Source organism: Amia ocellicauda, chromosome 17 (assembly GCF_036373705.1).
Source record: "Amia ocellicauda isolate fAmiCal2 chromosome 17, fAmiCal2.hap1, whole genome shotgun sequence".
Classification (NCBI taxonomy): domain Eukaryota; kingdom Metazoa; phylum Chordata; class Actinopteri; order Amiiformes; family Amiidae; genus Amia; species Amia ocellicauda.
The window spans coordinates 24,657,516-24,671,246 of NC_089866.1; the positions used below are offsets into that span (position 1 = coordinate 24,657,516).

The 13,731-nt window shown below is 41.3% G+C and overlaps 1 protein-coding gene across 1 annotated transcript in view; it reads right to left on the reverse strand.

Moving 5' to 3' along the window:
- Positions 1–11,808, reverse strand: part of hectd4 (HECT domain E3 ubiquitin protein ligase 4) — a 69,773-nt gene extending 57,965 nt beyond the window's left edge. The window contains exons 1-2 of the mRNA XM_066688805.1: positions 11,190–11,808; positions 866–1,383 (exon numbers count right to left, since the gene is read on the reverse strand). Coding sequence (XP_066544902.1) covers positions 866–1,383; positions 11,190–11,336 — 665 coding nt within the window. The 5' untranslated portion in view covers positions 11,337–11,808. The remainder of the gene's footprint in view (positions 1–865; positions 1,384–11,189) is intronic.
- Positions 11,809–13,731: the final 1,923 nt, after the last annotated feature.

A 13,731-nucleotide genomic window follows, 5' to 3' on the forward strand; every position in this document is an offset into this window, starting at 1 on the left:
AAACTGCAGCTCTTGTGGGGTGTTCCCGGTCTGCAGTGATCAGTACCTATCAAAAGTGGTCCAAGGAAGGAAAAGCAGTGAACCGGTGACAGGGTCATGGGCGGCCAGGGCTCACTGATGCACGTGGGGAGCGAAGGCTGGCCCGTGTGGCCGATCCAACAGTCGAGCTACTGTAGCTCAAACTGCTGAAAAAGTTAATGCTGGTTCTGATAAAAAGGTGTCAGAACACACAGTGCATCACAGTTTGTTGGGTATGGGGCTGCGTAGCCGCAGACCAGTCAGGGTGCCCATGCTGACACCTGTCCACTGCCGAAAGCGCCTACAATGAGCACGTGAGTATCAGAACTGGACCACGGAGCAATGGAAGAAGGTGGCCTGGTCTGATGAATCATGCGTTCAAGGTGTTGACTTGGCCTCCAAACTCCCCAGATCTCAATCCAATCGAGCATCTGTGGGATGTGCCGGACAAACAAGTCCGATCCATGGAAGCCCCACCTCGCAATTTACAGGATTAAAAGATCTGCTGTTAACGTCTTGGTGCCAGTTACCACAGCACACCTTCAGAGGTCTAGTGGAGTCCATGCCTCGATGGGTCAGGGCTGTTTTGGTGGCAAAAGGGGGACCTACACAACATTAGTCAGGTGGTCATAATGTTATGGCTGATCGGTGTATACACACACTAAAAATACTCTTAAAAAGTACTCCTCGCTATATAAAGGAATGTGTATATTTTGTGCCAAGTGTAAGGGTGTCTGCTTAGAAATTATATATTTTAAAATATAGCAGATAGTAATATAGATATTTATGCTGTATAGTGTCAGCAATGGGCATCCCAGGGACAGATGCACTTGTCTGGCAGGATTACCTCGCACAGGCCAGGGCGACGAGGGCTGCGGCCGCGTTCTCCTTCTGCTTCTGTGGGATGTGCTGCCTGGAGTTGGGCTGCTCCTCCAGCCAGGAGCACAGCAGAGCCTCCAGGCCATTGAGGCAGTCGCCGGGCTCCTTGGTGAGGCTGAGTGGCTGGCAGTCGCGCAGGCAGGCCAACAGCACCTCGGCCGTGATGTTGCAGAGGGCCGGGTCACTGCGGGACTGCGACTGGATGAGGGGGAAGACGAGCAGCAGGCCCATGCGCGAGGTGAAGGGCGCCTGCTCAGGCTGCTGCAGTAGCCCCTGGCGCTTGAGCAGAGCCATGGTCTCCTCGTCACCCGAGCCCTCGCGCTCCTGCTGCTCCTCCAGGGCCAGCTGCCTCTGGGCGCTCCAAAGGCCACGCAGGGCGTTGAGCCGGTACTCCAGAAGGCGGGCGTAGGCATTGCTCTGGTTCCCACACACGGCACGCAGTCTCTCTGCCAGCTCCACCGGGTTCTTGGTCTCGAACGTCAGGATCTGACAAAGGCAAACATGTTAATATTGAACTTAGTCACAGTTTCAAAGACAAGATTCCTCTATATATGGTGCTGCTGACAGAAAACTTTTAAAACCATGAAGCATTGGTTGGTTGTCATATTTGTGGTAATGGAAACAATGGCTACTGCTAGCGATGGGGGATCCCAGTGGAGCACAGACTTAGATGTCATTGTTAAAGATTATATACCCTTTTTTTCTCCCAGAAATCAACTACTCTCACAAGTAATTGAACACTAAAATCACTTTGAATATTCGAATACTCGTGTCCATGCCCAGTTTTAAGTGAAATCTTCTGGGAGATATCATCTGGCAAAGGCCAGACCAAACTGAATTAAGATGGCAGTTTTGGAGAATATACTGTATTATTAGCTTCAATTATTAGCAATTATTAACTTCAGCATTACTCGATTGTGGAAGCAATGGCATCCTGCATTTTGTTTTCATTTATCTTGATGTACTTCAAAGACAACTAATACCATCATATTAATAACCACGTGAAACTCGGAGAACAAATCCCACAGACTGCTTTCAAATATTTTACTACCACTAACCATTTGTGGGCATTCCACAGACTATATTAAATTATAATTGTATTGCATTTTGTTATTTTACGTGAATTTGCAGAGGAAATTAATAACAGAATCATCACAGTACAGGAAAACAAAAACAAGCTGGATACACGGCAAATCTGGTTATATTTCAACTACAAATACAAAACAGGCTGTATTTGTATCTGTATTTTGGCTGTACACAACAAGGACCCTAATCCAAGTTGCTGAAAGAAGTCCCTGTCAGGAATATCTGGCAGAATTTGACCTTCTTATCCACTGGGCCTGTAATGCCTAACCACACATTGCTTGCTGCCATTCTGATAAACACGTTTCTCCATCCATATCCATTTCTTTGATTGAGAGAGCGATGACTTTGCTACCTGACTGGCAAATGAACAGACGGTATTACAGTTTCTTACTAGACTTGGCTGTTGTGATGGCAGATAACTTAATTATGGAAGCTTAGCAGACTTGCTTCAAATACTGACCCACTTCAGAAATGACTCACAGGCAACACAACACACCATGTATACTAATGCGGCGCTCAGGAAGTCCAAACGCTCAAAAATGTTGTCATGTAACAGAGAGAATAACCTCCCCAATTCTCTGAGGTGGCCCAGACAACTACTGTGTCCACAGAAGAGAGATTTTGAGATTCTGGTCTTTAACAGGGAGTTCAGACTTGTTAAATCATCATTTCCACTGGAAAATAACTTGAAACACTTCTCACAAACAATTGAACATGATAAATCCCTCTGTGGTTCATGCATAACATAAAAACACTAATCCCTTTTGATAAAAAAAAAACAATAACCAGATGGTGACACTTAAATGATTATGATGTGGGAGCATTAGTGATTAACCAAATAAAAGTTGCAAAACATCTGCACTTAAGCGACATTTTATAGTTATTGATCTGGGTGTCAGGCTTTTTAAAAAATCCATTACAGCATTTAGCACTATACATTTCAACTGCATAGCGTTTCTCATTACTGTGGCATTCCTCAACCTGTGGCAGGGTTGTTACTGAAACAAAGCTTCGTAAATGATTCTCCATATGCATTTTTCCACTGGTTTGTAAGCGCTCCGAAGCAATCATATATGGGGCAATAATCAATGGGGTATGGTGTAAAATTTGCTGCATTTCCCCCACAATTACTGATGCAAGTGTATTGGAGCAACAGGATTTTTTCAGGTCTCTTGGTGCAGCAGTATAAATCCTAGTGTAATTCAGATATTCTTCCCCAGTCACTGTCTCCGTCAGCTCTGGCATGCCTTTCTCATAATTTGCAATGGAATAGGCAGTATGTCAAATAACAACCTAAGCAGTACAATCAATAGAGACGAGCACACCCCAGATACTATAACAGAATATGCTACAAGTGAGAAATTAAGCATGGTAACAGGAAACTATGGCTGACATCGCCTCTTTTGAAGCGGGTGCTCGCTCATTAACTACAGCAAGTCTAATTTCGATGCAATGTCCTTGAAGGAGTATATATAAACCTGTAGGCCCTGTGGCTCTCCAGGACCAGGGTCAGCCACCCCTGCTGTATCATATTGTATTGTGATAGCTGTTTAGGGCAGAGGTTCCCAACCTTGGTCCTGGGGACCCCCTACCCTGCTGGTTTTTGTTCCTACAAAGATCTCAATTACTTAATTTAACTAATAATTTCCTTTTGTTTTAAACAGTAGTGTTTTTAAGTATAAAATTTTATCTTACAGATTTGTTGAACTTTGCAAACAAAGGGATATTACCTAAAACAAAAAGTTTTTGTTCCTTTTAGAATGAGACTCTGCCTTTCTGATTATGAGCCATGCTTTTTCCAGAACCAATCAATGACAGTAAGAAAAGGTGCCGCTTCCTACATGTATACCCAGTATAGGCATACTGGGGGTGGATGAGGATGTGTTCAGAGAGGGACCTTTAGGTATGACAGGAGGCATGTTTTACATCATCTTTAACTCCTATGACCCCTCCACCATTCCGGGTCTGTGCTAAGGCAAGGGTAAACAGATGCCCAATGATATGGAGGTTCAACAAAATGACACTGTGCTAATTCAGATAAAGTTAGTTTTGGTTTCAGGGAGAGCTTAAAAACATTAACTGCTTTAGGTCTCTTATTGCTAATGAGGGCTGTTGACCTGTATACAAAAATCTTCAGGTCAAGTAACATCTCGATGTATAAAGTACTATGGGGAAAGTCTGCCTCTTTAAATCTAAACCAGAATGTGTGGATACGCAGATACATGGACACATCTCACACCATGAGCAAGCAATAAGGGCAGTGGAGACAAAGCTGGAGAAAAGCATCCTTGTTCAGAGGGAGGTTAATAGGCCGTGCCCCTGAGAGACTAGCACTACCAGATCTTCTCATTTAGCCGCTGCTGCTCTCTGCTCGTATCGCACAGCCAGCAAGTATTCTCACAAAGTGAGACGGCGCCAAGCGAGGGGGGCTGGGGGAGAAAAAATGAATAAGGCTGCACACACAATCCTCATGTTACATTGAAGGCGATATTGCGGACTTTTAGACAGATCTGGCACAACATCACTCAAACACACATCACTCTGTGCGAGGCAGGGGCATGTCCCGTCAGCAAACCAGTGCCAAACACGGACTCGTAGCGGAGGTTAATCAATCAAAGACCAAGAGGTCAGGGAACTAATTCCCCTGCACTCTTCTAGAAGGGAGATGAGAGAGAGATGGGCAGAGATAAAGATCATACAGTGGCTTTCACTCACCTTTGTAATAGACCGCAAATATTTACACTACAGACTGTGTATGACTAGCTAGCATGAATGAGAGCATATAATGATTCTCCCCTCGCACACTATAAACATTGCTTAACATTCTTCTACTGTCAAAGCATAATTGAAAAAGACTTTCAGAATCAGTGCCATGGCAACAAAGCATAAGACGAGACCCATCCAGAGACATTTCGACTCCACGGTTTCTCTGCAGCATGTCGCTTGTTACTGAGCCTTAAGGTAACAGTTTTAATGTTATGAGACTCTGGGTCACGGTGAAGTATAGCAGGCTGCTTTTATTGGAATCCTCTCAGTGAGAGAAAGAAGGGAGGTGCAAACAGAGTGGGAGAATTCAACTCGCATAACTTAATAGACTACACAAAATAATTATTTTATTAGACTTTACAGATGTTTATTTCACATCCTATTTGTTCAAATAGCCATAAAGTGCCACAAATGGTACAGAACATCATTAACAAGTTGGATTATTTTGTGCTTTTTGGTTTGTTTGAAGGAGAATGCTGAAAAACCTATCAATATTATACTAATATATTGGTTATTTTCAATTTGTGCATCATATTTACAGTTGGAATGAGTTTTGAAAGTACAAATCTATGATAAATAACGTGTTGAGAGATTGTACTGATGCTTATTTTGAAAATCCTGAGGGAGAAAAAATAAAAAAAGGCTTATGCCTTATGACACATTTATAAAAATATCGACTCTCGAATATAACCTTTAACGACTTGTCCATATGCATATCTTATGCCTGAACAAAGGCTACTAAACTGCAACAAGAGGAAACAGACGGGCCGATGTAACAGGTTCCCAAGCACATTTCATAAAGTGATTGACTGGGATCGTCCAAGAATGAGTAAGTTCCTGCGTCAATAAGCTACTGCTAACCACATGATCACAATGCGCCAAATGGTCTTTAAGCCAATTTTGTAGCTTTTCAAAACATTATAAAATATGAATCTGTAAGAATCTTTAAGGGATTTACACCAGAGAAAATGTAGTTATGTAAGGACTTTGATGCACAAATATTTTGATATAGGCCTATACGTTTACATTCACTTATGTTATAACTGTATTACACCCTGCCAAATAGGGAAAACCCAGTGTAGCAATAGTCACTCTCTTATAATTGAGGGAAGGACAAGTCAGAATAAGTCCTGTTTGAAAGTTTGCAAAGGATGCCTCCTAACCCCAGCACCGTCAAGACTTATGGGATACCTTTGTGGCCTTGACCAGACGTGCTCTATAATTCTGTACATTTGGGAATAATTATAAGCCGGTTCCAGATTATACAATAATTAACTTGTCATTGACAAATGATGAAATCTCCACAAATTCAACACAGAGACTATGCACAAGTTTCAGCTGCCTATTACAAAGTGCTAGCACTAGTCTAGTATGTGCCACACAAGCCACAGCAGTATGACATGTTTGACATTTACTTTTGAACAGAACAATTATGATTGCTGCTTTAATTTGAAGAATAGTAGAATAGCTGGTGAATTGTTTCTTGAAACTGCCAAGTGACATTTAGGCCTTCAGGAGGAGGACTATAGTCACGGCTTCTCATGGAGATAATGTGCGAGTTCCCCCGATTCTCAGGGTCATACTGGTTGTTTGAAAGATCAGAATGTCCCCTTGTGCTCTGCTTTAGTTTTAAGCAGAAGCATTGATTTTCTTTTTATTTACTATTTATGTCACAGCAGAATTGTTTGAACCAGGACCAAAGTCAGGAAATAGTCGCTAAATTGTTCAGAAAGTATGGGAAGTTAATGCAATTAGTGACACACCAGTTAGCGATTCAGTAGCTATCCATGGCATTGAAACATGAGACTGTGAAAACAGGATCTTGTCAATACTTCAGGACCTCAATCTCTGAATGCCTATCTAATGCAATATTGCAGTCAAATTGCTTCTATTTCAGTGGAGATACCTGCAATGCATTTTCTGGATTGTCTCCAAGAATGACATATTAATGCTAATGCAGAAACTGAGTTGGGATACCGACGTACTTGAAGTGCTTGTCCATTGACTGAACTTTAAAAGTGCTGCATTGTCCAACTGTCTTGACCTACACCTTAGCTGCACAACAGAATAAAACATTTCTCTACTCCCAGTGCGGTAACCCTGAAGAGAGCACTGATATCCAAGTGCTGTCAGACTGCAGATATGACATCAAAGAGACATGGAGAGTTATGATTCACCGAAGAATCTTAGATCTGAGCAAACCGGATAGCACTGCGACTGAATACAGCACAGGGTAAACAGCCACTGCCATTAATAGATGGAGTTCACTGGGAACACAAAAGCATTGTTTTACACCATGTTGCAATATAACAGGTATATGAAAAGTAATGAGGGCTCTGGAGTGTCTTAACTGACCTCTCAGACTGCCCTATAGCCTGCAGATTGCTGGTTTAGATATGGGCTGCATCATCAGCTGATTGGGGCCTGGAGCTCCTAGCAGCCAGTAGCTCTGTCACCCAGCAGTAACTGGGTTGGGCGAGGTGAAATTGACTTGGGAACAATCGACTCAGAAACCTGTGTGCTCGTACCATTATCATGGAAGCAGTGGCTGTCCTCCAGGCAACCCAACTCTGCTTGTCCTCTGAGCTACTAGTGCCAAGGGAGGCACATGCTTTTCATAATCTAGTTTAAAATCTTTTGACCTCAGGTTAGGATTGTAGAGTCTGTTGAATATTAATTATGAAATGCTGATTCCAACTTGAAATAAGCTTTTTAAACTTTGCAACACAAAAACAAATGTATAGCCTATAGTTTGATTTTTCAAGGAGATACTGGGAGGGGAAAACACTTACATTAACATACTGTATTCTGGTCTTTGCTTTGTCTAGTCTCCATTTATGCAGCCAATTAAATTGTATTATACACAGATATCACATTTCTTCTCGTTAATGTTATTTTCAGGACAGTCTCACAGATGCAGACTATCTGTAATTGACATCCCAGAGACCCAGCAATCCATGTGAAGATCAAGTACACAGGAACTTACGTTATTATTATTAGTCTTTAAGTCATTCAAAGGCTTGCTGAGTAAAGACAACCATCAGGTGAAGGCTAGGGTAGCCACCTATAGGAGACCACATTTTGAGACACCCATCAAAAGGCACTCATGTCTAAAACTAGACTTCTGACTTGGGTCTGATATTCATTAAATAATGGAGGGGGGCAGTACAACTATTGTGTGATGTTTTTCCTAATTCTTCTCACCAACACAAATAAAATAATCCTGTGTTCTCTCTCTTTCCTCAAGAAGCATTGCTGGTTCTACTGAACTGCAAGGAATGTATATTGGTGAAATCTTTAAAGAACCATGAATCATTTCAATTTGTTTAATCATGAAAACAATAATAGAATGAATTCCCAGTTTAAATGTAGTCTGCTCCGCATAAAGATCATACTTTTAAATGAATAACTGTTCCAGATGACATCACTCTTCGAGCTATCACTAAAGAAAGTTCAGACAATTTCAATAAACATATACAGCAGAAGGTAAACAGTTTATTTTGGTCTAGACTTGCTTGACTAAGGGAATGATGACCTGGCCATGAGGACAAGGTCATCCAAACCCCCCCAACACTAGGTGGAATGAGCCAAGGAGCTGCTGCGAATGGGTATTTGGGGTGGAGAGGTATGCAAAGCACTGAATGCTGGGTAAGTGTGTTTGTTGCTGGATATTTATGCTTAGAAAGGCGGAATTGAGGCACGAACTTCAGTTAAAAACTCAATTTACGGAGAAATAAAAGGAACATGCTAACTTATTATTCATAATGTCCTTTACAGTCTAAACAGTTAATACCATGACAATTTATGTGTTTTTTTGTCACCCAATCTTGTCTAGGACACACACAAGTATGTAGTATGACTTCACCGCCTTTCTTAAATTCCAATCAATATATTCAATTGATATTAAACGCAGTTGTATGGGCATCACTCCATCATACTGTGTTCACATACATGTACAACAGGGATTCTCTTCAGAGACTGAGAATCTGTGCCAACTGTTTTGCAGCCCTGCTTGCGTCGCAAAATTGCAAGTCAGTGAAATTCAAAACAGTTGTGGCCAAACTGCCATTATTGCAATGTTGCAGGAACCTGTACGTTAAATATACACATTAAGAAGAATTCAACCTGGAAAGGGTTTGCAAATTGCACAGGACAACACACACCTCAGTTAAATCCAAGAGCACACAAGGAAAATTATTTAATGACACAACCTGGGGAAATCAAATTATACTGAAGGGAAACTCATAATAATCAAATATTTATAATGATGATAACAATAACATCTTGCCAACAAGCTGAATTCCAGTTTCCTCCCCCAAACAGATTAGAAGTTAAAATTAAACTTGAAATTGAAGGAATCATGAAACAAACCCTGATATTTAGCTATAATATATAGGCGTGTACATAAAGCATACACACAGGATTATACATAGACAACATTGTACACATCCATAGATGACATGAGGTTCTGTTGACTCATTTAAAGCAGTGATTCACCCCTAAACAGTTTGGCAACTGGTTTAAGGGAAGTCAATCTACTCTTAAGTAATGTCAATGCAACACTTGAAGTGGCTGACAAATGCACATCTGATTTTCATTGGTGGAGGTTACCTTACATATACAGAGTACAGCAAGCATTCCCAATCGCTGCTCCTTTTTTGTGTAAAATAGGAAAATAAATCTTGCAGGTTTTTGCCAACATGGGACATATTATTTTTATAGTGGAGATATTTTCACAAACCCTGATAAAAGGAGCCATTCAGTCTTAATGTAAGAACATATCTGGCTTTTTAAAAGATGTACATCATTCTCACTCATTTAGCCTCATGACACTAAGCATGCATGTCAGTACATTTACTTTTTTATTTTCTTTTTTTTTACAAAAATAAAAGGAATAATGAACCATAATTATTGTGATTACAGAATTATGTATGGTTCATTCCATAGCAAATTAAGCAAAGCAATCCCCTGAAGGCCTTAGAATTAGGTGAAATAATACATATACAAAGGAATACTGAGATTCATGGGACATTTATTTGAGACAACTCAAGTAAAGGATTTTTTCACAGACAGGCATATGAAATGCGGATCTTAAGTTATGGGCTGTACAAGAGTACTGTTTAATTGTTGATTTTATTCCCGATAGCGTGAGGCTGAAACAAACAATACTGATAAGGCTGCTATACCACAACACAAAAATTAGCATCTCAGCTGAAACACTGGTAGGAGGACATTGCATGTTTGTTTGGGTGTCTCAAAAGCAGAAATACTGAAGTTCATATCTGAGGCACGAATTGTGGCAACTTTGCAGTGGACAAAGTTTGGAGAATTGGTTTAGACTTCCAGACTCCCACAGAATAACTGGCAGGAGGCAGTAATGGAATCAAGGCCCAGCCCAGCATATTAGTTAAGCCTTCATGGAACAACCCTAGGTAGATAATAATGCTGGTGATTATTTATATTTTTCCAATGAAACTGGCATGATGTGTGCCAGTATCAGCTGGGGGGGAGGGGGGAGCTGGGAATCCAGGCCTGCTGTTTTCCTGGACTTTAATACCAGAGGGGTTTAGCACTTGCCTAGGAATCACAAGGAAGGTGAGGTCAGCTTATTTGATTTCTCAGTAATATAAAAAGATTTTGCTGCCATGGAATAACTGCCATTTGACAATGCCTCGGGAGTTTTTACAAAGCTGAAAAAGCACCAAGAAGCACTTATGGTCTGGACTCCGGCCTGTTAAGCAAGAAACCTGTATCATTTTTTTCTCCTGCTGATGAGCTCTTTCGATTAAAGGTTTCCAGCCAGGAAATTGAAGAAGCATATAAACATGAACCCTGCTTGAAGTCAACACATGCATTAAAAAACGAAAACGTTGTTAATAATTTCAAATATTTTCGTTCAGTTTACCGAGACTTGACGTTAAATGTTATCCCTGTCAAAACACATCACCTCTGCTAAGAATGCATGTGCCTTAATTAAAACTGCACTGTCATATACCAACCAACAAAATCTACCAAAAGGTCACAGCGTGTTTTATATTTAGGCTGCCATTCATTGCATCTGGTGTTTTGTAACTAGTCCACAGTTGCCTTAAAACAATATCAGATAATATTAGAAGTAAGCAATGATTATTTGGAAACTAAGCTATAAAAAAAACAGCTGCTTAGGCGCTGATACACCAACTTCTGCTTATTTTTAAAATACATCAGAGAAACTGGGCGGCTAGTGCATTCAGATGTTAACGAGCAATACCGTTCAGTGCACCATTTTTGTGTTGCTGTCATTAGATGCAGACCGTTGTCAATTTCAACACTAGATCCTTTCTATCTGCTTAAATATGCCCAATACAATTCGGCCAGTGTCTACCTCGATCAACCCCCCCCCCCATTCAAAACAGAAACGCTTTGAAATAGATGGGGGAAAATCGCGGTGCTGCCCTCACCTCCTGCTCGGTGTCCCCCGGATCTGAGAGCCCGATCTCGCTGGGCAGCTCGGCCAGGTCGGTGACCCGAATCAGCCCATCGTGCAGGAAAATCGTCTCCTCCTTCACCGACAGCCACTGAGACGAATCCACGGCCGCTGAGCCCATCTCTCTCCCCCGAAAGAGACAACAGTCAGGTCGAACATTAAATAAAAAAAAAAAAAAAAAAAAAAAAAGACGAGGTCTAAGCGACGGAGACACCCGTAGGAAAATGCCGACGGCCTCTGCAGCGAACTACACAGCGACCAGCCTGCTGTCACAGAACTGCAAATCACCGGTGTGTGTCAGTGAACGCCGCCCGGGTCAGGAGCCCCAGACGCTGCAGGTTACAGAGCTCCCTCTCTCCTTCTTTTCTCATGTAGTGGGCGTGACTCTTTTGACAAATACGTTATTTTTTATTCATTTGGTTCCGATTTGACCAGGGCCTTTTGTTTGGCATTGGAGCGCGGAGGTAGTAGCGAGCCCCGGCAAAGCAACGGATTCAGAAAAAAAGGGGGCTCTGGTAGTGCCGTTTACCCCGTGTACTGTGCCTGAGCAGATAATGGTAGCCCCACAGCTGTCAGTGAGACGCCATGTTGGAAAGGCCAACCGCTCCCAGGATGCACCGCGCTTCGCCGTAGACATGACAACAAACTGAACCAATGGCGGCGCCAGTGGCCACTAGGACCGTTTCCTAAGCCAAAGTGAAGCAGATCTGTGGGGCTGAGCCGGCAAGGTGGGGGTAGTGCAGATGCGCTGTGATTTCCATGGACAGTTGCAACGAAGCATAGATACACAGATACTTAGATTGATACACACATTAGAGATTTATCAAAGTAATACATCAATGAATATGAGTACAAAACAGACTCAAAATATGCAGCAGATCTGTTGAAAGAGTTTACAGTGGAGGAAAAAGGTCAGGATATGCATTTCACAGCAACATTATTCAAGAACCTTGTCAGGAGAAATATTCTAGATTCCTTTGGGAGCTAAAACATGTTGATGTTGGCTTACAACACAATTCCCCTTTTTCGGACTCTTAAAATCACTAGCCTTGCCTTGTCCGAGCATCAAAATGATCAGCTAGATTGTGCAAACCCAAATTTCAACAACATAAACCAGTGTCTGCCTGGTACCCCGCTGATCACCTGACCTTTTCACTTCCTGCAGTTGGGGGGGTCGTGCAGTGCTGCCTATATTTGCCTCCTGACTACCTTCCCAGTATGTCAGACAGCAGGTGTCCCGGCTTCACGCAGGCCCTTCACATGTCCTTATCCACAGTACAAGGCACATTAGAGAAATTGCAATACAGTAGTGGTATCGTTTATTTTCAGAAGCAAGGTGTAAACAGTTGTATTATATATTATTTCTGAATATAATGTAACATTTTCAGGTTCCAAGACCAGGCTTTTGTTTGTGAAGCAAACACTAAGATTAAAAAAATAAATAATAATAATGCTGCAGGTGGCAGCAAAGTCCAGCAGTCTCCTCTACCCATGGCCTGCCAGCTCCATTTGCTTTCCTTACCTATTTTTGGTTGTCAAGTTAGAAAGCCATTAACAGAAACAGATAATTAAGGTATTTTTTCGATTCCTACCCTAGTTGTACTTGGCTGTCATCCAAAATATGATTCACTATTGTACCGGATACCGGTTCCAATCTATCATTGTAAAGAACTCATGGAAAAGGTGTATAAAACACAGACAGACAAGAGTAAAATAGATTTAACTAAATGTTATATCAATAAAACATCATTTGAAAATACAAACAATTACATTTGTCTGTTTGATTGTTGCAGAATTCTTGCCCAAAGGAAAATGAAAACTGGAACTTAATAGAGAAACTGGAATACTTATCATATCTAATATTGCATTGCATCCAGTTCTGACACTTGACCCATCAAATAACTAGACCCAAATGCTTAGATTAACCTATGGATAGCACAGCTACAATGGAGCCCAAATAGGAAAATTAAGTTTTGTTGGCTACATTTTAAATAAGAAATATGTATTGAGAAATCACCGAGATGTTCTTCGCTGTATGTAACACCATTAGGTAATGGATTATTTGTATCCTGCAGGATTACAATTAACCTAAATGCATACACACCAAATCATATACATTTTGATTCAGTGTCACAATTATCAGATCCTTCATAGTTATGAGTCCACTAGAATATTTTAGTTTGAAGTCATACTTTATTATTATTTTTTTTTTATCACAAATAGTCCCATCACTACGGTCTAAATCTACCACTGGTTCCAGTGCACAGTATAATGTAATTGAATTACATCTACATCAGAGCATTTTGTAATTTTCCAATTTGCCAGACCCATCATAATATAATCCAACACCAAAGACCCTTGCTTTGGTAGATCAAGTCCAAGCTGAGCACATCTAAAATGAGAAGATATGCTTTTCTAGGTCCCCCCCCACCCCTTCATTTTAGGTAAACCAAAGTCAATGATGAAAAGTCAAGTATGCAGCAGTCATTGAACATTAAACACCCAAAATTGATCTG